Here is a 25,071-nt window from a genome sequence, read left to right as displayed (position 1 = left end):
GCTCCGTGTCTGCTTCTCTGGAGCAGCAGAAAACAACCTTTCTCCCTCCTGTATGTGACATCCTTTTATATATTTGAACATGGCTATCATATCACCCCTTAACCTCCTCTTCTCCAGGCTAAACATGCCCAGCTCCCTTAGCCGTTCCTCATAAGGCATCGTTTCCAGGCCTTTGACCATTTTGGTTGCCCTCCTCTGGACACGTTCCAGTTTGTCAGTGTCCTTCTTGAACTGACTTTGGTTATGGGAGTGGCAGGGGCGTGGCACATCGCCCATGTGAGCATCCTAATGGCAGCACCTGCGCAAGGGGGTGGGGAGAGGCGAGGCAGGGGAAGAGGGCTTTAGAACACTCTTTAGAGTTCGATCTGTCTGAGGGGCTCTGTGACTTGCATGAGAGCAGCCAGGAGCCAGGGCAGAGGGAGTTCTTTCTCCCTCGCACATTCTGTCAAACTGGGATGGGGAGATTATTTCTTGCTTTCCTCCTCTAAAAACTAGGTGCGTCTTATGGTCAGGTGTGTCTCATGGAGCAAAAAAATACGGTATATAGCCTTATGGTCTTGCAAGCACGAAACAAGGTGAATGCACCTTATGTAGTACAGTGGTACCTTGGGTTAAGTACTTAATTCGTTCTGGAGGTCCGTACTTAACTTGAAACTGTTCTTAACCTGAAGCACCACTTTAGCTAATAGGGCCTCCAGCTGCCGCCGCGCCGCCACTGCACAATTTCTGTTCTCATCTTGAAGCAAAGTTCTTAAGCTGAAGCACTATTTCAGGGCTAGCGGAGTCTGTAACCTGAAGTGTATGTAACCTGAAGCATATGTAACCCGACGTACCACTGTATTTAGGAAGGTTAACAAGAATTGGGTCCACCCTCCTGCCCCCCTGTGGTTCTGTTAGGTAACTCTAGACTCTGAATCTATATTTTTTTTTGGGTGGGGGTCAGGCATGTGTGTGTGCCTTAGATGCTAATGTGCATTACTTCCCTTATTTTGAAATGTGGGAAGATAGCCCTTCTTCAAAAATAATAATTTCTGCCATGCATTCCCTCCCCTATCCCTTTAAACCCTCATTCCAACTGAAACAAGCCAAAGTGCACATAATTTGCATTTGCATTGTACCAGGCTCCTGGTCCCCACCTCACCCCGTTATTTCCTCCATTAACCCTGATGTATGGGAATCCTTTGCAGATGATCTCAGTGGAGACAGTCAGTCAGTGACCAGACAGCAGTGACCAGAGGAGAAATGACTGCTGGGAGGAGCACAGAGAGAAGGAACGCCATGGTGCATCTGCATCAGCACAACCAGATGCCTTCACCTGCCCCAGCTGCAACAAAACATGTCTCTCCCACGTCAGTCTCTACAGCCACAGCAGGCGCTGTAACTCTCCATCAGTTTGACTTCACTCCCAAAGGCCCACTCCTCCATTGTCTCCCAAGACAGAAGGAAGCCAATAACAACAAAACTGCTGCATTTAATGCTAAATTTTATTTTATTAATGATAGAAGATACAGATAAGTCCAGAAAAGATGAATATCAAAAGTATTAAGTATCATTTAATAATTTGAAAATTTCAATTTGAGAAAAGAAACAATAAGACATTTTTTAAAAATCTACCTTAACTATCTTATATTTCTATGAAAAGTATAAACCTTAATACTAAAGGGGGGGGGACCAGTACTAAGAATTAATACATTGTATAATTAATTTGTGAATCCTCCCAGCTGTTTTCTTTAAATTTAAATTAGTTTTCTCTCACTTACTGCAAACTACTAAAAAATCTTAATACAAGGAAAAACCCACCACCATAAGTGCAGTTCTGAAGTAAATGTATTCGTACATGTTATGTACATACGTGTTATGTATTCTTCATTAACTATGTTTTTATATCCCATCTTTTCTCCCTGCTCTGTCCATTTTATCCCCCAAGCAAACCTGTGGAGTATGTTACACTGTGAGATAAACACCAGTCCAAAACCGCCAAGTTAACTTTGAACCCAGATACCCACAAACTCTGACCTCTTGCTCTCTCTAACAAAAAAACAACCACACCATTAGATACATTATCCATTCCCTCTTAGCTCTGTGCAACAACCATTATTCTTTCAACACCCAGACAAAACTGTTAACATTTCCCCAGTGGCATAGCAAGGTCAGGTGGTACCCGGTACAGAAAATTTCAATTTGAGAAAAGAAACAATAAGACATTTTTAAAAAATCAACCTTAACTATCTTATATTTCTGTGAAAAGTATAAACCTTAATACTAAAGGGGGGGGGACCAGTACTAAGAATTAATACATTGTATAATTAAACTAATTTGTGAACCCTCCCAGCTGTTTTCTTTAAATTTAAATTAGTTTTCTCTCACTTACTGCAAACTACTAAAAAATCTTAATACAAGGAAAAACCCACCACCATAAGAGCAGTTCTGAAGTAAATGTATTCGTACGTGTTATGTACTGAGTTGAATAGGATCCAAACTGCAGCAATCTGATTGGTCCTAGAACAATAGGATCCAAAATGCAGCAGTCTGATTGGTCCTAGAACAATGCAGCAGTATGATTGGTTGGCAGGAGCCACCCAATCCAGCTCCAGATAGAAGTGAATCCACAACCTGATTGGCCTACAGGAGAATTCCGGAATTAGCCAATCACGTGCAGCCCATTGTGTAAATAATGTATATAAACCAGATACTTTGAGGGGACTTTCATTCCCTCCTTACCACTATGAGCTGAATAAAGAGCATGAAATCCACTCTCGACTCTGAGTATATTTCAGTACGATATTGCACTTGTCAGTAAAATGCAATACAGATTTGCAAAACAAAGTGTAGCAACATGGAAAACTGTGCTCTCCCAAGGCCCAAAGTTGAACGTTCCACCTGTCTTGTTAAATTACTCTGTGGCCAGATACACTTTGTTAAGAAAGACTTCAACTTTGTCTTCTCCCAAAGAGCAGACATCCAGGATGCAGATCACAGGTTTTCTCACCAGCCCACCACCTAGTATGCAAACACAAAGATGTGGACGTTAGTACTAAAAAACAAATGCTTAACAGTTGCTTTGTTGTTACATTCCCAGGAGTATCATCAATGTTACACCCAAAACAGGTAATAAAGCAGAGTGGGGAAGGCAGAGAATCAATCCCTCCTGCTTCCAACATGATGGCAAAGGAAAATACTCTCACAGAAAACTAATCCCCTGTGCCTAAAGCAGGGAACAAAAACATCTGGATGAATCCTCCTCATCCACGTTACTCAACAGCATGGATAAAATCTTCAGAATTTCAACTCATTTCAGTGTTTGGCCAATAAATAAATAAATAGGAAGAAAAGGGGGGAATTTCACTCTTGTTTGGAATTATTAACTCAGCATGAAGCAAAATAAATAAATAAATAGCAACTGCTTCAATTTCAGAAGATTACTTTAACACTGGAGTTTAGGGTGTTATCTAACAGCCACCCAGCATATCTGTAGGCTTCTAGTTTCTGAAGATACAAATTCTAAGATTGACACAATAAAGAATGCTTCCAGTTCCTTCTTGTTTCACATATCCGGGAAGACAGCACGACACAAGGAAAGCTGGCACTAATAAACAGAAAAGCATAATTTGCAATCTTCTATTAGGTTGCGGGTCAAATATTCAAAACCAGTTCCTTTGCAGACACAATTATGCAGGCAAACACATGCAGAGAAATATGCTCATTGAAGCATTCGTGCACTTTATTGCTTACTGTAATTATTTACAGTTGCCAATTAGCAAATGGTTGGAATTTAGAAGAGCCACCATTTAACAGTGTTGCTATTTCTTCACGGAAGAAGCTATGCATTTAGACCTATACTGTTTAACACTGCAACAAGGCTAGGCAAACCGTACTAGATAACAAGCAATCCAGGAGGCAATTCTAAAATAAAGGTTTTGTATTAAGGTCTGTTACGTGGCAAACCTTCATTTACAACTACGCTTGCTTATTTGAGGGCATGTAAGCAAACCATCAATATCATCTAGAAGTTCTTACGAGAAAGTGCATGGGCAATCTTCTTCTGACTTGAGGTCCCAGTTGTGTTAGGCAAATCCACCGTAGCACATTCCATGCCCGCTGCTTGAAGTAAACCTGAATTTTGAGGGTAACACACAGGCAGGAGGGCAACATCTATAGCTGTGTCACGATTCATTCCTGTACAAAAGATGGATATATTTTGTTACCATCAGCTAGCATAAAGAACTATTTAGTTGTCTTTAACAATCCTTTCAGCACAGGGAAATCGCTCATCCAAATACTAGTGTCTACTCTTTTAATGGCAACCTGACAAAGAGTTGAACCAAAGACTTCAAACTTAAACATCAGAATCTTGATTCGCAATGGCCCAGACATTTCCCTGAAAACGTATAAAAAACCACCTATTGCATTCCACAGTAATCTACTGTTTAGCTGTATATTTGATTCCCCCCAACATACAACACTAATCATTGTGTAGGTAGATACTTCAGATAGATAGATAGATGATAGACATAGATCGATCTGTTCATCTCCCCCATAGTTGTCTCTTAAACAAGTCCAATTTAGGTTGAGATGTGACTTAGTTCTGGCTCATGCCCCAACAGCTGATGACCCAACATACTGACTACGCACACAAAGTTTCATCGGCATGCTCTTCCATTTACATACTTTAATACCCTCACAGGTTTTCTTTGTATTATTTCCAACAATATCCTTCTAGGACCAAACAAAGTTCCCTGAAGGATGTACTACTGGTGTCAAGCGAAGTGATAATCTCTCTCCCCCTGCTTCAAGACTTGGAAATTGTGCTCTTGTTAATATAGGACAAGACTGCATTGCCCTTCCACCCCACCCCACCCCACCCTATCCATATTCCAAGCTCTTTAAACACACCTTAATACTCAATTTAAGCTCAACACCTGTATTGAAAATGCTGCCATCTAGTCAGATATTCTACCTTCTTGCTCTTCCACATTTGGGCCCTCTTGCAAGCATATAAATGAATGTGTCCTTGTTCAGTTTCCTCCCCACATCTTTGCACCGTTCTGCATTTGCTATGATTTTGAAATTGCAATCTATCTAAAATCATTCCACTAAAATGCAGGGCTGGTTTCTTTGGAAATGCAGAGGACATTATTTATGTATTCAAGAAGCAAGTGCTGCAAGTTTGAAAAAGGCATACTATGGCTGCTGTCCAAATAGTTTTTTTTTTTTTTTGGGGGGGGGGGAACTCCTGAGTTTCAGCAATTACTTACCATATACAGTATGAGGCCTGCTATTTGAAGAACACAAATCCACCTCCCCTCGAATGTGTAGAAGTAAAAGCAGGTTCTTTGGATCCTAGACTAATCCCCTTACAGTTGCTCTATTTATTCTTCATTAACTATGTTTTTATATCCCATCTTTTCTCCCTGCTCTGTCCATTTTATCCCCCAAGCAAACCTGTGGAGTATGTTACACTGTGAGATAAACACCAGTCCAAAACCGCCAAGTTAACTTTGAACCCAGATACCCACAAACTCTGACCTCTTGCTCTCTCTAACAAAAAAACAACCACACCATTAGATACATTATCCATTCCCTCTTAGCTCTGTGCAACAACCATTATTCTTTCAACACCCAGACAAAACTGTTAACATTTCCCCAGTGGCATAGCAAGGTCAGGCGGTACCCGGTAGAGAAAGTTTCTTGTCACCCCCTCCCCCCACATTGGATTTTTTTTTTTTTGCCTGAAAAAATGGTTTGACTTTATTTCATATTTTTTGGGGGGGGAGCCAGAGTTGTTGATCCTGCGTGCCCCTGCACTTCCCAATAGGATGCTGAATTTTGTTTTGCAGAGATGGTGGTTACTTACCGACAATAGTCACTTGGTAGTATTCATAAGGACAGGCATACTCAGTTTGATCTTCTTTATTTTGCACATATCTGTATTTGGCTGCTTGGAGATTGCACAGTTGCATGAGAAAATCTCCAGTTTCATAATTAAATTTTGATGGAAAGCTTTCGGGGAAAACTCTGCTGTAATGCAGGTGCTGCTCCAAGCGGTCTTTTATTTTATCCCAGAGGCTACTTTCCCAGGAACCTGGTGAACGTTTTGCAGACCAACCGTGCTTCTTTTTGGAAGCTCCTAATATGAAGATAGTAAGTGTGTTGTTAATCTCCATTTACTTCTATAATATTATTCTAGATTGTGTGCATGTGGAATTAGTACAGCAGCACAGTAGATATAGGCTTTTATTATATATTTTCAAAAGAAAATAAATGCAAAGTAGCATTAGCTAGTGTTTCCTGCACTTTTCAAGTTGTAAACTTTCAGAAAATCCAAGTTCAGCAAAAGGATTACTATTCCGGAATGGATTTTTTGTTTATTTCACTCAGTGTATTTCACTCTCTTCCATGCACTGCATTTGCTGAGTTTACATGTATAATAAATAGAAATCCTATTTCATTTAATTAATTTTTTTAATGGAGGCTTCTTCATTTTGTTTTTTCTTTAAAATAAGTACAGTCATACCTCGGGTTACAGCCACTTCAGGTTGCGGTTGTTTTGGGTTATGAACCCGCCAAACCCAGAAGTACCAGAATGGGTTACTTCTGGGTTTTGGTGGTCGCGCATGTGCAGAAGCGCTAAATCAGCTGCCTTGTACTCTAGAATTAAAATCTAGGGTTCCATAATGGGGCAGCAGCACTGGCCAGCAGGAAATGTAGAAGATCCAAGCTAGATAATTCACATATGCAATTTAGCTAACTGAAATCACCTTGCTATTCACAATAACAGGGTAAGACCTTGTAACATAAGACCTTGTAGCATATGGGCCTCCGGAAGGAAGATTCACTGAAATTAAAATGAAAGGTTTGGTTGAAGCAGCAAGGTTATCTCTCCTCCATCATCTCCATTTGGCATTAGGGAACTAAGCCAGGATTAAAAACCAACACTTTAGCTAGAATTTTACTAACTAAACAACATATAACGTTACTGTAAAAGGTTAGGAAGGCATATTAAGTTTGCTAAGGCTGCCGGTGCTGCTTATTTCAATGTAAAAGGCCAGCACTCAGATAGGTTTCAAGGAATAAGACACATACTTCTCTTGCGCTTCTTTCGCGCTGGAGCCGATGCATCCTGCTCATCTTCATCCGACCTATAAAAACCAAGAGTAGAGTTGCCATTGGGGGATTATAGGGCTGCTTGGCCATATTGCCAGTAATCACCATTTCGACACACAGAACTCTCAGGTTGCGGCATTTTATTTTTACTGACTAAAGCAGTCACTTAGGTCTTATGATCAGGGCCAAAGCAGACATGACACCACCTCCTTTTTCTTAACTTCGAAGCAGCTGTGATGGCATGTTTGTGCTACTACATTGATAGGGCAACTGGCATTAGGCGTAAAAGATAAAGGTACCGCTGACCGTTAGGTCTAGTCGCGGACGACTGTGGGGTTGCGGCGCTCATCTCGCTCTATAGGCTGAGGGAGCCGGCATTTGTTTGCAGACAGCTTCTGGGTCTTGTGGCCAGCATGACTAAGCTGCTTCTGGCGAACCAGAGCAGCGCACGGAAACACCGTTTACCTTCCTACCTATTTATCTACTTGCACTTTGACGTGCTTTCGAACTGCTAGGTGGGCAGGAGCAGGGACCGAGCAACGGGAAAAATCCAATGAAATCAAGAAGTTACTGAGAATCTGCCACTTGTGCTATTTTCTTGCTTGCTGCACTAGTGAAGTATGAATAATGAAGTATGAATAAGTCAGGCAACATTTTATTTAGTAGGCAGCTTTGGTTTTCTATTGATAAGTTAAGTAGCATCGTATGACACACAAGGGCACTTTCTGGAGCCACAGTCCTATCTAGAAGCTATATTGGATTCTGCACATATTCACATGCACCCACAAAACATTAAAAAGTTAACTCATTGTTAAGAGCCATCTAAAAAGAGGTGAAATAAATTATTTTGAATCAATCAATCAATCAATCATTTAAATGGTCTCTTTGGTATTGCAACCCTGATGCTTTGAACCTATTCCTGCCCAGATCTAACTACCTCATTTAGCAAGGTCTTTCCCAAATATCTATTCACATCTAACCGGTGGGAACATGGTGCATTTGCAACAGCACAACCAGACGCCTTTCTCAGTCCCAGCTGCAACAACCGTATCGGTCTCCACAGCCAAAGCAATCACTGTAACTCTCCCGTGGTTTCACCCCCAAAGGAAAATACACCTCCAGTGTCTCCCAAGACAGAGGGAGGCCAGCCATGGTATTGCAATGCAAAAGTGATTTCCTTTGTAAATGATAATCTAAGGCATTTTAGAACATTGATGCGGCTCATTTGAAAAGTACACAATTCCCATGCTATGTGTGCCTAATCTTGCTCAGAGGGAAGTCAACAGAACCAGGATTGTGGCCTAACGTAGACAAATGCCAACAAAAACAGAAAGGGAATTCCATTTTAGAGAAATAGCTTACTCCACAATCCTATTCTTTCTCTTCGCTTTACACTTTCTGGGTCCTGTAGGCTGCTGTTCCGGTGGCTGGGAGGTTTGTGCAGAAGTGCCTGCTGCAGGTTCCTGGCTGACCTGTAGAAAATGAACAACAGGAGATATTTTGCCTTATTATTCAAAAACAAAGAATTCAGCAACTTCTAAGTAGCCATTCTTCACATATACATGCAAATTGTTGCATACATAAATAACCTTTTCTGACACCTAGGGATTTCAGTCCGAGTCATCCCCAACAGAAAGGAAAGTTATTTTGAACATGTTTTTTCAGTTCATTATAAATCATTTCCCAGAACCCTTTTACACTTTTTAAATGTCCACCAAATATGAAAGAACATTCTCTCCACCTCTTTACACTTCCAGTACTTATCTGATTCTGTCTTGTACATCTTAGCAAGCCTACTTGGAGTTAGAGACCAACTATGAATCGTTTTCAAATAGTTCTCTTTCAAAGAGTAACATGCTGTAAATTTCAAGTCACTTTCCCAAAGTTTCTCCCAGAGGTTAGAAATCTATGTTGTGCCCTCTATCTACTGCCCAGTGTGTCACTGAGGCTTTAAGTAGCTTGTCTTTTGTTTTGCAGTCTAATAACAAGTCATTTTAGACTATTCTGTCTATCTAATTTAAACATATCATGTAACATATCATGCAAACAGTCCGTAACTTGGCTCCTTAGGTTTTCCATTGATTTCAATTTGGGTTCCCCCTGTGAAATGCAGCAATTCCCTGTAGGTCACCCATTGTCTATCCATATTAACTCTCTTAATAGTACAGAGGTACCTCAGGTTAAGTACTTAATTCGTTCCGGAGGTCCGTACTTAACCTGAAACTGTTCTTAACCTGAAGCACCACTTTAGCTAATGGGGCCTCTTGCTGCTGCCGCACCGCCGGAGCCCGATTTCTGTTCTCATCCTGAAGCAAAGTTCTTAACCTGAAGCACTATTTCTGGGTTAGTGGAGTCTGTAACCTGAAGCTTATGTAACCTGAAGCGTATGTAACCTGAGGTACCACTGTAATAGCCTCGATAGGAGATAGCCATAAGGTGTTTTTCTTTCCAGCAGATTTTTATATTTCTCCCAAACTCTATACAGATTCTTTCTATGAATATGGTTCATAAAACTTTTATAAATTTTCACCTTCCTATACCAAAGGCATGCAAGCCAGCCAAATTTTAAGCCATGACCCTCTAGATCTACATGTCTGCATTATCCAATGTAATCCATTCTTTTAACCAACACAAACATAATACATTTGCAGGTCTGGTGGAACAAAGCCTCCTCTTTCTTTTATATCTATCATAATTTTATGTTTAATTCTTGGCTTTCCCCCCGCCAGATAAATTTAGAAATATCTTTTTTCCATTCTTTAAAGCAGCCTGAATTGTTTACAATTGGGATTGATTGGAATAAAAACTGCATCCTGGGCAATAAATTTTAATGGCTGAAATTCTTTCCAGCAGGGAAAGCTTCATTCTCTCCCATATCTCCAACTCTTTCTTAACCTCTTTCCACAATATAACATAATTATTTTCAAAGAAATTGAATTTTTTTCTGTCAGCCAGATTCCCAAATATCTGGCTTTTTAAATATATTTTCAACCAGACATCTTTTTTTTGACTGATCATCCATGTTTTTAACCAACATTTTGGTCTTATCTGAATTTATTCTAAAACCTGCCACTTCTCCAAACCTTTTGATTTCTTCTAATGCTTTGGGAATGTTCTCCACAGGTTGTTCCAATGTCAACACCACATCATCAGCAAATGTCTTTAGTTTATAGACTCTATGTCCCACCTCAATACTTTTAATTTCCCCATTTCTCCTTATATTCTGAAGCAATATTTCTAATGTCATAATAAACAGCAATGGAGATAAGGGACAACCTTGTCTTGTTCCTTTTTCTATTTGCCATTTGTCTAAAAGAATATTGTTTATTAAAATATTTGCAGAACTGATAGCTTTAATTCCAGCTAGGAAAGAATTACCTGTTTCCATTTTTTCTAACACCTTAATAATAAATGACCATGAAATATTATCATAGGCTTTCTCTGCATCTTAAAAGATTAGTGTGACCTGTTTTTCATTTTTTACCTCCACTCTATTAGGTTAATAACATTTCTTATATTGTCCTTCAAATATACAATGGTACCTCGGGTTAAGAAATTAATTAGTTCTGGAGATCCGTTCTTAACCTGAAACTGTTCTTAACCTGAGGTACCACTTTAGCTAATGGGCCTCCCGCTGCCACCGCTACGCGATTTCTGTTCTCATCCTGAAGCAAAGTTCTTAACCCGAGGTACTATTTCTGGGTTAGTGGAGTCTGTAACCTTAAGCTTCTGTAATCTGAAGTGTCTGTAACCCAAGGTACCACTATATTTTAAACCCTAATCTAGATTCGACTCCAGTATCAGAGCCATAGGGATTAGTTTATAGGATATCTACAGTCTTTCAAATATGATCTACTAAATAAATTATTTTGCCTACCCCCCATTTAGTTTCTCGATTCATTTCCACCTTTTTTTCACATTTAGAAAGTTTTAAATATCAGTTTGAATACTCTTTTTCTTAAAAAATGGAACATCCACATTAAACCTTTAAAAGCCTAAGCTAAGCCTTTCAAACTCTATTTCTTCTTTAAAAATGGGGGGAGGGGGGAAATGTAAAACACAGTATTCAAATACTTATGCTGTTAATTCTCAAGCACCATACCTGTTCTGGTGCCTCAACCGGTGCCTCAACTGGAGCCTGAACTGGAGCCTGAACTGGCGCCTGAACTGGCGCCTGAACTGGTGCCTCAACTGAGGCATCAGGAGATACGTTGCTGCAGTCGACATATTTTACAGCACCAATTATCCCCCGAATAGCAATGCGTTTGTGCTCCCTGTAGTGCAGTTTTCCAATCTCCTCCCCAATTTCATTGACGGTTTTCAACACTGGATCAACTGCAAAATAATCATCATCATCATCATCATCCCCCAGAACTTAGCTTTGAACAGAAATGCATCTAATCCCCACACAGTGAACCACTATAACTAAAATGTATTAACTGGAAGTTGATTTGAATAATTGTATTAATTGGGAAATAATTGAAATTGTTATAATTTGCCTAAAAATAAACTTAGTTTTAAAGAAACAATACTACCAAAAATTATGAATGTAGGATTCAAAAGATTCAAATGGAAAAGCACTTAATGTTAAATTATTGCTTTTAAATTGGTACAGATAAACCTCTGATTGATTTTCATTACTGGCCACCCTTAGACTACAAACAGGAAATAAAAGTCCCCACTGCTCACCCGCTATTTCAGCACTGCAAGTCCTTGGTACATGTGATATGTGGGGGGCCTTGAGATCAGAAGTGTGTGTTCATCTTAATCTTGTACTGGAATAATTTCATTTTACTGACTCACATATATATTATTGAATTCTACCCCACATTGTGGTGCACACATATATATGTAAAGAGCTGGGGAAACTATATAGAAATCTTTGTCTAAAAACCCTGCTAACTGGCTTGCTCTGATAGTTTAATATTTTTCTTCTTCGTCAATAAACTTCCCAAACAAATCCCCTATTCCTCCTCTACCTTTTGGTTTAGTGTATGACTGTTACTGGTATAGTTTGTTGTTTAGCATTGTGATCATTTACTAAAAAGTACAAATAAGTGAATAAAGCTGCACAGAAATATTTCGTTTAATAACATGACTATTGCTAAGTGGCAAACATGACTGAATGAAAATGAGGACAAAACACAACACCTGCAGCAGTTTCACAGCACTTCAGAAAAGTGTCTGGGGCTGGTGGCAAAGGATAATATCCGCCAATGAAAGTTTTGTTCGCATGAGAAGATCCCTCCTGAGTTCTTCTCCAATGAGCAATGCTTCTTACTCTGACTTCATTTTCATATGGCTGGCCTCTGTGCCACTCTGTTAAGAAAAACAAACAAACAAAAAAGGCTGTGAAAAGCCTAATAAAAGTATAAAAATATTAAAGCAACAACTTTTTATAAGTGACTGTGCCAATAGAATTATAGAATCGCAGAGCAGGAAGGGAACTCAACAGGTGGTGGCTCCATGAAGAACATTATAGAATTAATAAATGGTATCGGGAATGTTGGTGATGAGGATTCTAGAGACCGTGTAGGGATAGGAAAGAACTGCAGCAGTTTCTAAGCTGCCTAAGAGGCTCATTGCACGCAGACCAGTCTGTGGGATAGCTCAGTCAGTAGAGCATGAGACTCTTAATCTTAAGGTTGTGGCTTCAAGCCCCACTTTAGGCAAAAGATTTCTGCATTGCAGGGGGTTGGACTGGATGACCCTCGTGGTCCCTTCCAACTCTACAGTTCTATGATTCTATGAAGTTATTGTAGTGCACCATTTCACAGGAGATTTAATATTCTTCTGCAACTTCTCTGTGACCCTGGCTTTATTTCCAACACCAGAGATGCAGTACTCTTGCTAGAATCCCACAGATACAGACCTAACACGAGACCAGGCTTCCTCAACCTCAGCCCTCCGGGTGTTTTTGGCCTACAACTCCCATGATCCCTAGCTAGCAGGACCAGTGGTCAGGGGTGATGGGAATTGTAGTCTCAAAACATCTGGAGGGCTGAGGCTGAGGAAGCCTTTAAAGCAAATAAAATAAAATAAAATAAATTACAATCAAAAATGAAAAACAAAATGGCTGAAGCCCAAAGGTAAAAGGGGAACAAAAAAAATGTGGTTAAGATGTACATGAGCACTTGAAGGTGTATGTTACAAATTGCATGTATTAATTATGAAATTAGGGTTTATTTACCGCAAATAAACATTTCACTTTCATTAGTAGTTCTCAGGTAAGATGGAAAGGAACCTTTCCCTGCAATCTCTCGGATCACCTTCAGGTGTGTACATACGAAAAGTGACCCTGGAGATGGAGAAAGAATGCATCATTTTTTTTCATAAGTGTTATTTCATTTCATTTATTTATTTCACACATACTATTCAGTATTTATGTATGCTCAGAACTATCAGGTTTTAAAGCAAAAGATACAAATGGCAGCATTTTTATTGTTATTTATTATTATTATTATTATTATTATTATATTATTATTATTATTATTATTATTATTATTATTATTATTGCACTTCCTACAATTCCTAGCTCAACCAAAATAAAACTTTTGTTCTACCAAGCAGTTAAAACTATGTGACTTGGTCGTCGTTCTCACAAACAGCAGATGAGGAGAAAAACCAGTTACTGGTTTGCATCACTTTAGATTGCATGCATGCCTCCTTTGTGTTGAAAATAGTTCTCTGTATAGAAAATCAAATGTCAGAGATGTTCTAGTCTAAGCATCTTGTGGATGCAAGAGTGTTTTGTGTAGCAATAGTATCTGCAGAGATAGTATTCCAGCACATGAGCCCTCACCTGCAGTTTCAAATAGTACTCACCAGATCCTAGTTTATTACATTTTCTGCTTGGAGAGAACTAGGAAGCTGAGGTGGAAGATTACAGATTAATTGTGGGCTTTGCAGAAGCATTTATCTGTCCTCTGTAGGTAGCCATATGCAGTACTCAGTCTACTCAGAGCAGGCAGTGAAATGAAGGAACATGACTGACTTAGGTCCATTAATTTCAATGGATCTACTCTGAATAGAATTTAATTGGCCCAGGATGTTGTTGGACTACATGGACCCTTGGTCTGTTGCAATATTGCTCAGGCCCAAGCCTACACATCATCTCCGACTTTTAACTTGCTATTTGTTTTTTAAAAGGTCAAAAGTCTTGCTAAATTCCCAAATCCTGCTACACACCTAAACATAACTCTTTGGATTATGATTTAAGGCCATGAAATTTACACCAAAGGTTTAAGCCACTCATAGATAAATGCTAGAGAGCACTTCATATATACCGTATTTTTTGCGCCATAAGATGCACCAACCATAAGATGCACCTAGTTTTAGAGGAGGAGAACAAGAAAAAAAATATTCTCTCCCTCTCTGCTCAGCACCTCTCCAGCAAAGAGGGAGGAGAAACGGAAGGGGCTCTGTTTCTCCTCCCACTTCGCGGAAGGGGCGCTGCGCAGCTCTCCCTCTCTGCGCATTGCCTCTCCAGCAAAAGCAACACAAAGCCTCTTGAGCGAAGAGGGAGGAGCGCTCCCGCTGCGCTCAGGAGGCTTTGTGTGGCTATCGCTGAAGCCAGGAGAGCAAGAGGGATCGGTGCGCACCGATCCCTCTTGCTCTCCTGTCTTTGGCGATAGCTGCGCAGCCTGCATTCGTTCCATAAGACGCACACATATTTCCCCTTACTTTTTAGAAGGGAAAAAGTGTGTCTTATAGAGAGAAAAATAGGGTAGTTCTCCCTTCCGAAACAAGGGAGAAAATATATATAAACCTGCCTGAGCACCATCACACGCAAAGATGCGCAAGTTTCAGTTCCTCATTTCTACTATTCTGTCAGGGGCTTTAGAAGGAGCTGCAATGGTATTGTCTGCCAATACCCAAAATTAAAGCAAACTTTTAAGAAAAAAGGTATTACAAGATTTGGGGTGGGAGAAATGCAGAGATATTTTTTTATATAAAAAAACAAATACTTGGGTGAATTTTCTCAAATATTTCAGGCTGAGATGAAGAAAACAATTGCAGGATGAGATTCTTATCTGAGGTTCCATCAGCAACCAGCACCCAACGATAGATCAAAAAGTCTTCTCCATGCTCTGTAAGGACAACAGAAATGTTGAACATTTTCAGAAAGTATTTTTGAATTAATTGTTCATTAGCAGAAAAATATTTAAAAATAACCTGTCTTCCTTGTGCGCTGAGTCCTCCCCACAAATTTCACAAGCCCAACTACATCACAGTGTTCAATGTATGGTGTGACAAGCAGCTTGGATCTGTAATACAGAAAAGTACAAGTGATATTTGCAGCACACAGTAATATCACCATGTTTATAAACACAGTGCTCCATCTCTCCAGTTAACCTGAATCTGGACAGGTTGTTGAAGTTGTTGGACTGGTATCTGAAAACAATAGCTTCATGGGAGCCAATAAACTGAGCCTAAATCGTGATAAGACAGAAGTGCCGTGAGTAAGCAGTTCCCGTATCTAGGAATTAGGTGAACAACATGGCTGCCCTCCTTCTAGAGGAACAGGTTCATAGTCTGGAAGTGCTCCAGATTCCACTGGCTCACCAGATTCCCAAGCATTAAGGAGAGATGATGACCAATATATGTAAGTTGCTTCATCAGCTATGACGTTTCCTAGACTGGCAAAGCCTGGCCTCAGTTGTCCGTGCTTGAGTGACCTCCCACCTGGATTATTATAATCCCCATTAATTTATTTAAATATTTATAACGCTGTTCATCCAAAGATCACAGGGTGGTTCACATCATAAACATGCAATTTGGGAACACAAAATACATCACAATAAAACAAAAATGAACCAATAACCCCCACAAAAACATAGAATGCTTATCAGCCAAAGGCTTGATGAAGAGAGATGCTTTCTCCTGGTGCCTAAATATATGTAATGAAGGTGCCACGTGAACCTTCCTGGGGAGAACATCCCACAAAAAGGGAGCCACCACAGAAATGACCCATTCTCATGTTGCCACCCTCCAGACCATTCGTGGAAGATGCACACAAACATGATTAGTTTTATCTTTCCTGAAAGGCATGAGGGCTTTGGTCTAGTCTTGAGAGTTCTTGTGCCACCAGCTCAGGGGTCTGTCCTTCAAGACATCCTGGAAGCTGCAGCTGGTGCAGAGTGCATCACCCAGATTGCTACAGCCTGACAAGGCCAAGTGTAAGTAGTCCTGCGGGTGATGCGCTAGCTAACAGTGAGCTACTGTGCCCAACTCACAGTGTCAGTACTAGCATGCAATGCCCTAACCAGCTTGGGATCAAAGCACCTGGAAGAATGCCACCCCTGTTGCCAATGGGTTACACATGGTTGATACTGTCCCATAATGGGGCCTTCTTGGTGACAGCTCCCCATTTATTGAATGCTTTCCCTGTTTGAGTCTCCTTCCTTAATGGCATTCAATTTTATTTTTTATTTTTTAAAAATCCTATTAAACAAGGCATTTGATGTATGCAAGATACTGTTCATGAGAAGCCTGAAGTGAATAGCCATAAGGATCAAGCTGAACTTTTAAAATGCTATTAAAACTTTTAAATGTTTTTATTTACTGTATTTTTCTGTGTATAAGACACCCCCATGTACAAGACGACCCCTATTTTTTTGAACCCTGAATTAAGAAATAAATATTTCTTGAGCTGTTGAGCTGCCAATCCCTCACTCGCCCACCCGCTCGCCACATCCAATCACCCCCCACTGCATTCACTACCCGTGTATAAGATGATCCCCCCCCCCATTTTTGCCTACAAAATTTTAGCAAAAAAAAAAAGTCTTATACACAGGAAAATACGGCATTTCACCTTCAATTGTATTGCTCTTCTGCCTCGTTTGCTGCTACTTTGGTAGCAAAAGCAGGATAGAAATGCAATAATAAATAGATAATGCTTAATGACAAAGCTTTTTTTCCTCTGTTACTTTCCCCCTCCCTCCTCCTTCCCACTTTTGTTACATTATTGATGCCTGCCTTGTATATTGCTACAACACATTGTCTCCAAAAAAGAGAACATAAAAAGCCTAACCTTGTGATAAACTGATACTGAATGTTGGGCAATCTCCATTCCACTTTAACGTCGTCTTTTGGAATGATGGTAATTATAGGTCTTTGCCCAGCGTTTAGTGTTAGTTCTAGGAGAAAAAGAAATTAACTGTGAGAACACACATTGAACAACTGAGATCCTGGCTGCCTAAGTAGTTCTGCTACTCCTGTATGCATAACAAACACTGTTATCCCCCAGACTCAATTCTTTGGGTAGCAGAAGGGATTTAAAATCAGATAGAGTGCCACTATGTTTGGAGCTTTTCTGGACAGTCTTCTCACTAAGAAACTATTTAACAACTGCCTCCCTCGGTTTTGCCTTCCAAGATCAACCATAAATAAATAATGTGAGTGGTCATATCAAACGGAAGAAGCCTGAATCCTTAATGGCAGAAATTCAAAATACAGGCTGAATAGCGTTTGAAGATTGAAGACAGAGAATTGTTAGATTGGAATTTCTTCAAAAGAGCTTCGATGTTAAAAATGGTTTCCCTCCTCCCTTCAATGGAGTAACAGAACGTTAAGCTAACACCCAAGAATGGCTCTGTGCTGTAAATGTTTATGGAGTTCTCTAGATTAAGAGGAGGGACCAAGTATTTTGTTTTATGTAGCTTGTGGGACTTAACAACAGGTATTTGAAAAGCCAGTGTCAGGGCTACCGACCTAGTGTCTTTTACAAAATGGGGGTCTTCCCATCATGAGCTGCAAAGCCCTAATATCTATTTCTGAATCAATACAGATATCTGAAATATCAGCTGAAATAGTTATGCATAAACTTCACTTAGTCTTAGCAACACGGAACCAAGGCACAAGCAAGGTTTCACTTTCAGTATTACTCTTTAAACAAGTGAGCGAAGCAGTGCTTCTCAAGTTACACAAAGAGAGTTGTGTGTGATCTCACAACAGGAGAGGGACACCTGTGGCCCTCCAGATTCATTGATCTGTTTTTATGTGGTGTTATAAAATAATGACATTTTAAAGTGAACTTTGAAACAAAATTACATGCTAATTACAAAATTACATTCCAAAAAGAACTATAAATCTGGGAGATTATTTCATGAGCTTTCCATGAATGCTGTGGGAAGATCAATTCTTCTGTCAGAAATTTTCATTATTTAATTTACATTGTTCCTTGTTAATTTCATTTGGCCGTTTTCCCTCTCCCCTATATTATTTGTTATCTCTTCATGATTACACAGACTTATTTAAGATGTGTAAAAAGAAGAAACTTTGTTTCATCAGTCCACTGAGAATATGTTGTAAATAATAATAATAAATGTCTTAAATTGACAAATTGTGACTTGAACTTCTCTTTCCTCCTAGCCTGAAGAAACATCTCACTTTCTCCCCAATGCATTATATATACATATGTAAAGCAAAATAATTTGAAGGTAATCATACTGGTTACAGAAGGCGTGATGGGGGTATCAAAGAGTTTTGTGGATTTAAGGAACAACAACTGAAAGTTACTATTACACAGCAGATGAAAAGTGTGGTTGACTTGGGAGAATAAGGAATTTCATCTTTTAACACTTTTGGGGTGGAAACACCAAAATGATTTAAAAAACCCACATTTTTTACACCTTAGTTCTGCAGCCAAGGCAGTAAAATTTTACTTTCTGTTCTAGGGGCAGTTGATTTTTTAAAAAACGATAGTGCTATTTTCCCCTCAAAGTGATCAGTGTATCCCCTTCATGAACTAGGTATAGATTTCAATGTGCCTTAATACAGTTATAATCAATGAACAGCCATATGCTTTCAAATGGTCAGTGAAACTAAACATACGTTGCCACCCACTGCAAAAAACAACAACACATTGTTGAACAACAATTAATATTCAAAATACTTAACCTATTGAGAACAATTTCTTCACGCCAATGGATCCAAGAGTTTGCTGTGTTTTAGAAAGGCAGCTTCTTTTAACACCATAGTTTTCAAGAAGCAACACAGTGCCAACGTTCATACTGTTGTACCATTCAAAACACAATTCCTTCCATAGCACCATGGTCATAGAACCGGAACGATCAGCCACAATGAAAGATGCCTAAAAGAGATTAAGAATATGAGCCACAAGATCTCAGCAACACTGTGGAAGAGTGAAAAGTATTGTTGAACTGCTCTTTCAAAATGCCTGTGGCTAATCTGTACTTTTCTGATGGCATGCTCCTCCTCAGTTTATCAGCTGTGCATAAGGTGCTGCATAGGAACAGAAGCAATGCTTCCCCCATTCAGAAGGCTTAAAGTCTAAGATGGCAACCCTATGGACATCTGCATGGTAGCAAACCCCATTCAGTGGGACTTGTAGGTGGGCCCAAGTTCTGTGCAGTAGTGGTCAAAATAATGGCATACACAAAGTGGAGTTGGATTAAATTAGGCTGCAACTTTATTGCACCAGGTCTGGCACATGGTCAGCCAGCTTGCTGGCTGGCTCAACAAGCTGTCATTGGACAGCTTGGGCGAACCATTACTGAGGTCCACCATGGTGTGAACTGTTTCTGGAAGAACTCATCTAGTCCCTGGCAGGAGACATCTTGGCCTGTCAGCCCTCGACTGGGCTTCTGAACAGAAAGCACCACACTCCAATATCCCTTATGGGGGTCCTCCACTGGGCTGAGGCAGGGTGCCCCTCTCTACTAAGGATTCAGCCCAATGCCTCATCCACCATATGAAAGTTGTGACAGTTGCTATGAGATGAGGTAGGAGAAAGCCCATAGGACCCAGCCAATAAATGTGCAGGCGAAATTCCTTCTTGGGACCTGCATCCAGTGACTGACCTCCATCTATAGCAATGCACTTACAACAAAAAAATTCAAACAGTGTGAGAACAACACAAATGGTGAGAATGCATATTATATGCATGGGTGGAAAATTCAGGCAAAGACTATAGAGGGGAGATTGGGAAAGCCTGCCTTAGATGCTCCTAAAGTATCTCTTACAACTCTACAGTTATATGAAGCAGAACGGATTTGGAAGTATTCACTTCCAGCCATCTCTGGAGTCTCTCTCCTCCCTCCCACACTCCAGGAGGCCAGCAATAATTCATCCCCAGCTCTCCAGGTAGACCCTGCCCACTTTCCAGCCTGGGTCTGCGTCATGCCAAAGGAGCCAGAAGCAGCCCCACCCACCTGCACCGAGCTGCAGAGACCTCTCTGAGTAAGCTGAGAATGGCACATTCTGAACAAATGAACAACAGAGCTGGGAGGCAGCACTGCAAATCTAAACATGGAAGTTACACAGAAACTACTTTTTTGTTATACTTTTGAGTCAGTATAACAGAATCAGAGAATTGTTATACCGACTTCTACAAAAATAACAAACCCAAACCTGCACAAGAAATGCAAGACAAACTAGGGGACACACAAATACCCTGGCTAACACACCACCAACTGCACACCTTCTTAAACAACCCAGCAGAAACGGCAGCAGCAGTGGCGTAGCGTGGTTGTCAGCACCTGGGGCAAGGCAAGTAATTTGCGCCCCCTAACCCGTGGATTTGCGCCCCCTAACCCTAACCCCCAGATGTTGCGCCCGGTGCAGCCGGCCCCCCCTGCACCCCCCACGCTACGCCACTGGGCAGCAGTTATTAGGCCTTTGACCACTTCTGAAAACCTTCTCCTAACAGCAGAGGGACATGGCAAGGGCATGGTACCCACAATATATAAAATACTGCTCCATCCTACAACACCCCCCCATCTCAATCAAAAAAACAATGGGAGCATGACATAGGTTACAAAATAAACCTACCCAATGGACTAAACTGTGGTCTAAACCACCCTTTAAATTCATCTCAGCAAAAAGAAGGGAACTCACATTGAAACCTATCTATAGATAAATCTCTTTCACTGCCAAAAAACCAATAAATGAATAGAAATAGAACCTACCCAAATAATGACACAAAAACCTTATACATACACTATGTAGAAGAACAAAAGTTTACTACCCCCTCTTCTTCCCTCCCTCTTCCCCCCAAATTTATACTGTCTATATAACATCAGTGTCTCACATTGAATATGAACAAACTGTGTGAAAGAACTCTTTGAACTGAAAGCAGAGACGCTGTATGTACTTCTGTAACCCAAGAAAATATTTAATAAAAACATTTTTTTTAAAAACCAGCATAGAATTGTAGAGTGGGAAGAGAACCAAAGGGTCACCTATTCCAATGCAGGAATGGCATATAAACTAAGGCTAACAAGTGAAAATAAAGTTGTAGCAAAGAAAGTGATGTGTAAAACTGGTAGCAGAAAGCTTAACATATGGCTTGGTAATAAAAAAATAAAAAAATAAAAAATAAAAAATAAAAAATAAAAAATAAAAAATAAAAAATAAAAAATAAAAAATAAAAAATAAAAAATAAAAAATAAAAAATAAAAAATAAAAAATAAAAAATAAAAAACCTTGCTGTTTAGCAATCGGAAGGTGAAAAGAAAGGCAACACAACAGGAAGTGAAGTTTTCTTCCAGCCACTAGAAACAGCAAGGGGGGGGGCAATGAAAAAGGGCTTGTGAAAGTTGAGTTTGTGTGCTATAGACAAGAGTAATGTAAAATCACAGAATCATAGAACTGAGGAGTTGGAAGGGATCACAAGGGTCATCTAGTCCAACCCCCTGAAATGCAGGAATCTTTTGTCCTTGGGAAAAACCATCATTAAAAGGGGTTAAAAATAAATAACGTAAGTGATTCATGGGGAGCCATGTAGGGCAGTGTGTTCTGCAGTCTGCATGTCGTTTCAACAGAATTAAGAACACTTTTAAAAATTTCCATTAGCTGTGGCATCATGATTCAGCATTATGAAATTTTGAAAAGCCTTTGAAAGCCGTTTTTGTGTGCTCAGGATATTGAAGAAAGTCTAATGAGAGTAAGGCTCCACAAAAATCAAGCCGTTATTTCACAGGTAAATTGTAAATTAGTACAATATGTATTAGCACAGTGGTATATTCATCAATAGAACTGTTTCCATTTCTACCTATATCAAAGCAACAAGATACTCTCAAGATACAGTCAATGAAATAAACAAGGAGATACATTTAACTCAGTTCATTTTGACTTTAAAAAACCAAAAACAAAGCCTGAACTCTAAATAACTGCCATAACAAATTGTATTTCATTTACAATTGTATTTCATTATGGCTGTTATTTAGAGGAAGGATTCAGAAATAAGAATTAAGGTTTTTATCAGCATAGCAGATTTAAATGGACGCACAACAAGATGTAAGCATGTTAAGATCTGTAGATAGCCTACCTGGTACGGCTTATCAACAGCCAGACTGGGCTTTCCGTAGTACTGAAGTCTCCCCCTGTGGGTTATTTTAATGATAATAGGATGGGTGCCAGTTTTAATCTTATTGCCTATTTTGTGGCCAAAGTCTCTCTGCAAATCTCGCAGAGTTTTAACTGCAGAGTCTAGGAAAGCAAAAAGAGATTCAAAAGTGTATAGGTGACATAGTTGGTTTCATCAGCACTGCCACTACTACAAAACTTATTGCGGCAAAGGGATAAGTTACAAATAACCAAGCACTGCTGATCTTAAAAACTGGTCCTGCCAAGTTGGCTATTCCTAAAGGTTGCTCTGGCGCTGTCTCAGAAAAAAGCAGCCCAAGAATTCCAAGGTGTCATAAATAAAACGAATGAAGTGCACAAGGTGAACACAAATGCACAAGTACATAAACCACACGTCTAAAATTGTGCAGGAGAGCATCTTGACTCTTAATGACCCTAACACCCAGAATATGCGTATCCCGTACCTATTCAAAGCCTAGAACCGAAAAGCTGTACTGTAAGCCGCCCGGAGTGGCTGGGGAAACCCAGCCAGATCGTTAGGGTATAAATAATAAAATTATAATAAAATTATTAAAAGCACACTCTATCAAGTTTGGGTCCCAGTGCAGTCCCACACAACACAAAAACACACCTAAATAGCCACCATGTTGGACCAAAATATACCTGAATAAGACAATACACGACACCAAACATATTCCCTCAAATTCAGCTTGTGGGCTTCTCCTGCAAACCAGGCTCTCAACCCAGAATCTGACTGTTCACATTAAGCCAGACTATAGATTGTCAGTGCTTAAGTCTAAGAGACAAATTTATTGAACCCAGTAACAACAGCGGTATATCCCAGACTATCCTACCCATTAGTCCCATGCGTCCAACAACCCACTATTGATGACCCACCCTGCAGCAGTCAACTCACCCTCCGCAAAGTCATCTTCTGGATCCTTTTTCCCCCGCCATCTGTCCCCATACGGATCTTCATTATTCCACAGTGGAAGATAATACTTCCACCTCCCCATCAGCGGCACGAGCGGCTTCCTTCTGCGTTCGGGAAGCTGTTGACCCCGGACAGCATCACTTCTACTGGCCGCGCCAAGAACTTCCAGCTGTTCAATGCACATAACCCAGCTATCAAACTTCTGAACGAAAGAGCACGAAAGCTCTGTGATTTGCACCCGCAGGCCACAGCGAAGGGTATTTGTCTGCACCAAGCGGTTCAACTCGGGGGCCAGAAAGCATCTCTCCCGGTACACGCCGTCGGAAATAGTCACATCATAGAGGTATTGGAAGCCAGTACGCTTGGGTGCCTTGATGAGGGACGAGGCACGAAGGCGCACCTGCCTGGCGAAAGGATCCGGCTGCTCGGTGGAAGGACCAGGAGTGTCAACACGAGCGGCCACTTCTCCGTAGGAAGAGGCACGCGTGGATATATTGCTAGCAGAAATGTAGCTGACGCGTGTCTTCTGGGTGGCATCCTTCAGATACCTGTCCAGAGATAACACGGTCACCGGCGGAGCAGCTACGAAGGTGGTCACATGGTCGTGAACCACGGCAGCTCGGCAGCACGCCACGAGTATCCAGGAGAGCCGACCCGTCCCGTTTTCCATGTTCCTCCTCCTTTCTTGTGTTTCGGAAGAAGTGTCTTCAAGCCATAGCTCCAGCACTTCTTCTTCATCACTTGCAATGGCATCCAGCTCGTCCCTTTCGGGGCTGTATGTCCCCATGATCAGACTCTCTGGCCCGCCACACACAGACCCACAACAGCTGCCCAGTCAACTTTAGGTGAGTAAGGCGGAGAAGGTAGCTGTCGGTCTATCTGCAGGTCCAAGAGCGCAAGGAGAGAACTTCTTGCCGATTTTGAGAGCGAGCGGGATGGAGAGAAAAAAACCCGAACAAATCTGTCCAATGAGCGGGCTCGAGGCGGAGTTTCTATGATGCTGAAGGGGATGAGGGGCGGGGGGAGGGCGGGGATTCGCGGTGGAGAGCGCCTGTTGCGCTTTATCAGAAAAAGAAAAAAAAACCCGGGCGCGTTTGTTCTTCTGTTACAGTTCTGTGATTCTAAAAAAAATTAAAATAAAATAAAACCACACACAAGAAGGCAGCAGTGTGCTGTTACTGGGGAGTAAGTAGCACTGAACACTATGGGACTTGCTTCTGAGTTGTTTTTGCACACATCTTATCAGAAGTAAGCCTTCAGGAGTTCGGTGGAACTTTGCCCCGAATCAGTTTCCACTAGGTTCTTTCGCTTTTTGCTGCTGATTAGCTCAGCTGTCTCCTCTGGAATATGAGAAAGGGATGTTTTAGACACAACAGCATGAAGCGCGTGGGATCACTGATTTAAAAGAGAAAGAGCGTAAAACCGTTTCGGTGTCCTTGAACTACTGACTAGTTTTTAAAGGCAAATTTTTAGTTATACGGAGGTGTATTTAATATATATATATATATTTTTTAAAAAAACAACCACACACAAACCAAACACGATGTTGCTTCTTGCATTTCGTTCTGGCGTTTCATCTTAGTTTTGCAAACTGCTCTAGAATCATTTCTGAAAGGTGGCACAAAATTTTTCGTTTCGTTGAAGTCAGTTAAGCAAATTTGAACACTATGTACAAAATATTAAACGGCCGTTGATAAGAAAAA

The 25,071-nt window shown here is 40.5% G+C and overlaps 1 protein-coding gene across 1 annotated transcript; it reads right to left on the bottom strand.

Moving 5' to 3' along the window:
- Positions 1–2,251: 2,251 nt before the first annotated feature.
- RADX (RPA1 related single stranded DNA binding protein, X-linked) lies at positions 2,252–24,793 on the bottom strand. Its single transcript, XM_079961835.1, has 14 exons — positions 23,351–24,793; positions 22,397–22,557; positions 19,006–19,198; positions 17,138–17,243; positions 15,280–15,371; positions 15,072–15,194; positions 13,295–13,402; positions 12,256–12,423; positions 11,207–11,439; positions 8,467–8,576; positions 7,084–7,139; positions 5,855–6,127; positions 4,018–4,176; positions 2,252–3,000 (listed from the first exon to the last, which is right to left on the bottom strand). The coding sequence occupies exons 1-14, from the start codon at positions 24,153–24,155 to the stop codon at positions 2,894–2,896; spliced, it is 2,694 nt and encodes an 897-aa protein (XP_079817961.1). The 5' UTR covers positions 24,156–24,793; the 3' UTR covers positions 2,252–2,893.
- Positions 24,794–25,071: the final 278 nt, after the last annotated feature.

The sequence above is a fragment of the Podarcis cretensis genome (genome assembly GCF_951804945.1).
Source record: "Podarcis cretensis genome assembly, chromosome: Z".
In the NCBI taxonomy this organism is placed as follows: Eukaryota; Metazoa; Chordata; class Lepidosauria; order Squamata; family Lacertidae; genus Podarcis; species Podarcis cretensis.
This window is presented reverse-complemented; position numbering and strand designations above follow the sequence as displayed.

Bases quoted from the DNA above. Each gene is read 5' to 3' on its own strand.
- RADX (XM_079961835.1), bottom strand. From the start codon at position 24,155: ATGGGGACATACAGCCCCGAAAGGGACGAGCTGGATGCCATTGCAAGT. The intron at 15,195-15,279 runs GTTATTTTTAAA...TTGTCCTTACAG, and splicing joins TCAGCGCACAAGGAAGACAG to AGCATGGAGAAGACTTTTTG. The intron at 3,001-4,017 runs GTAAGAACTTCT...TTTGCATACTAG, and splicing joins GATTGCCCATGCACTTTCTC to GTGGTGGGCTGGTGAGAAAA.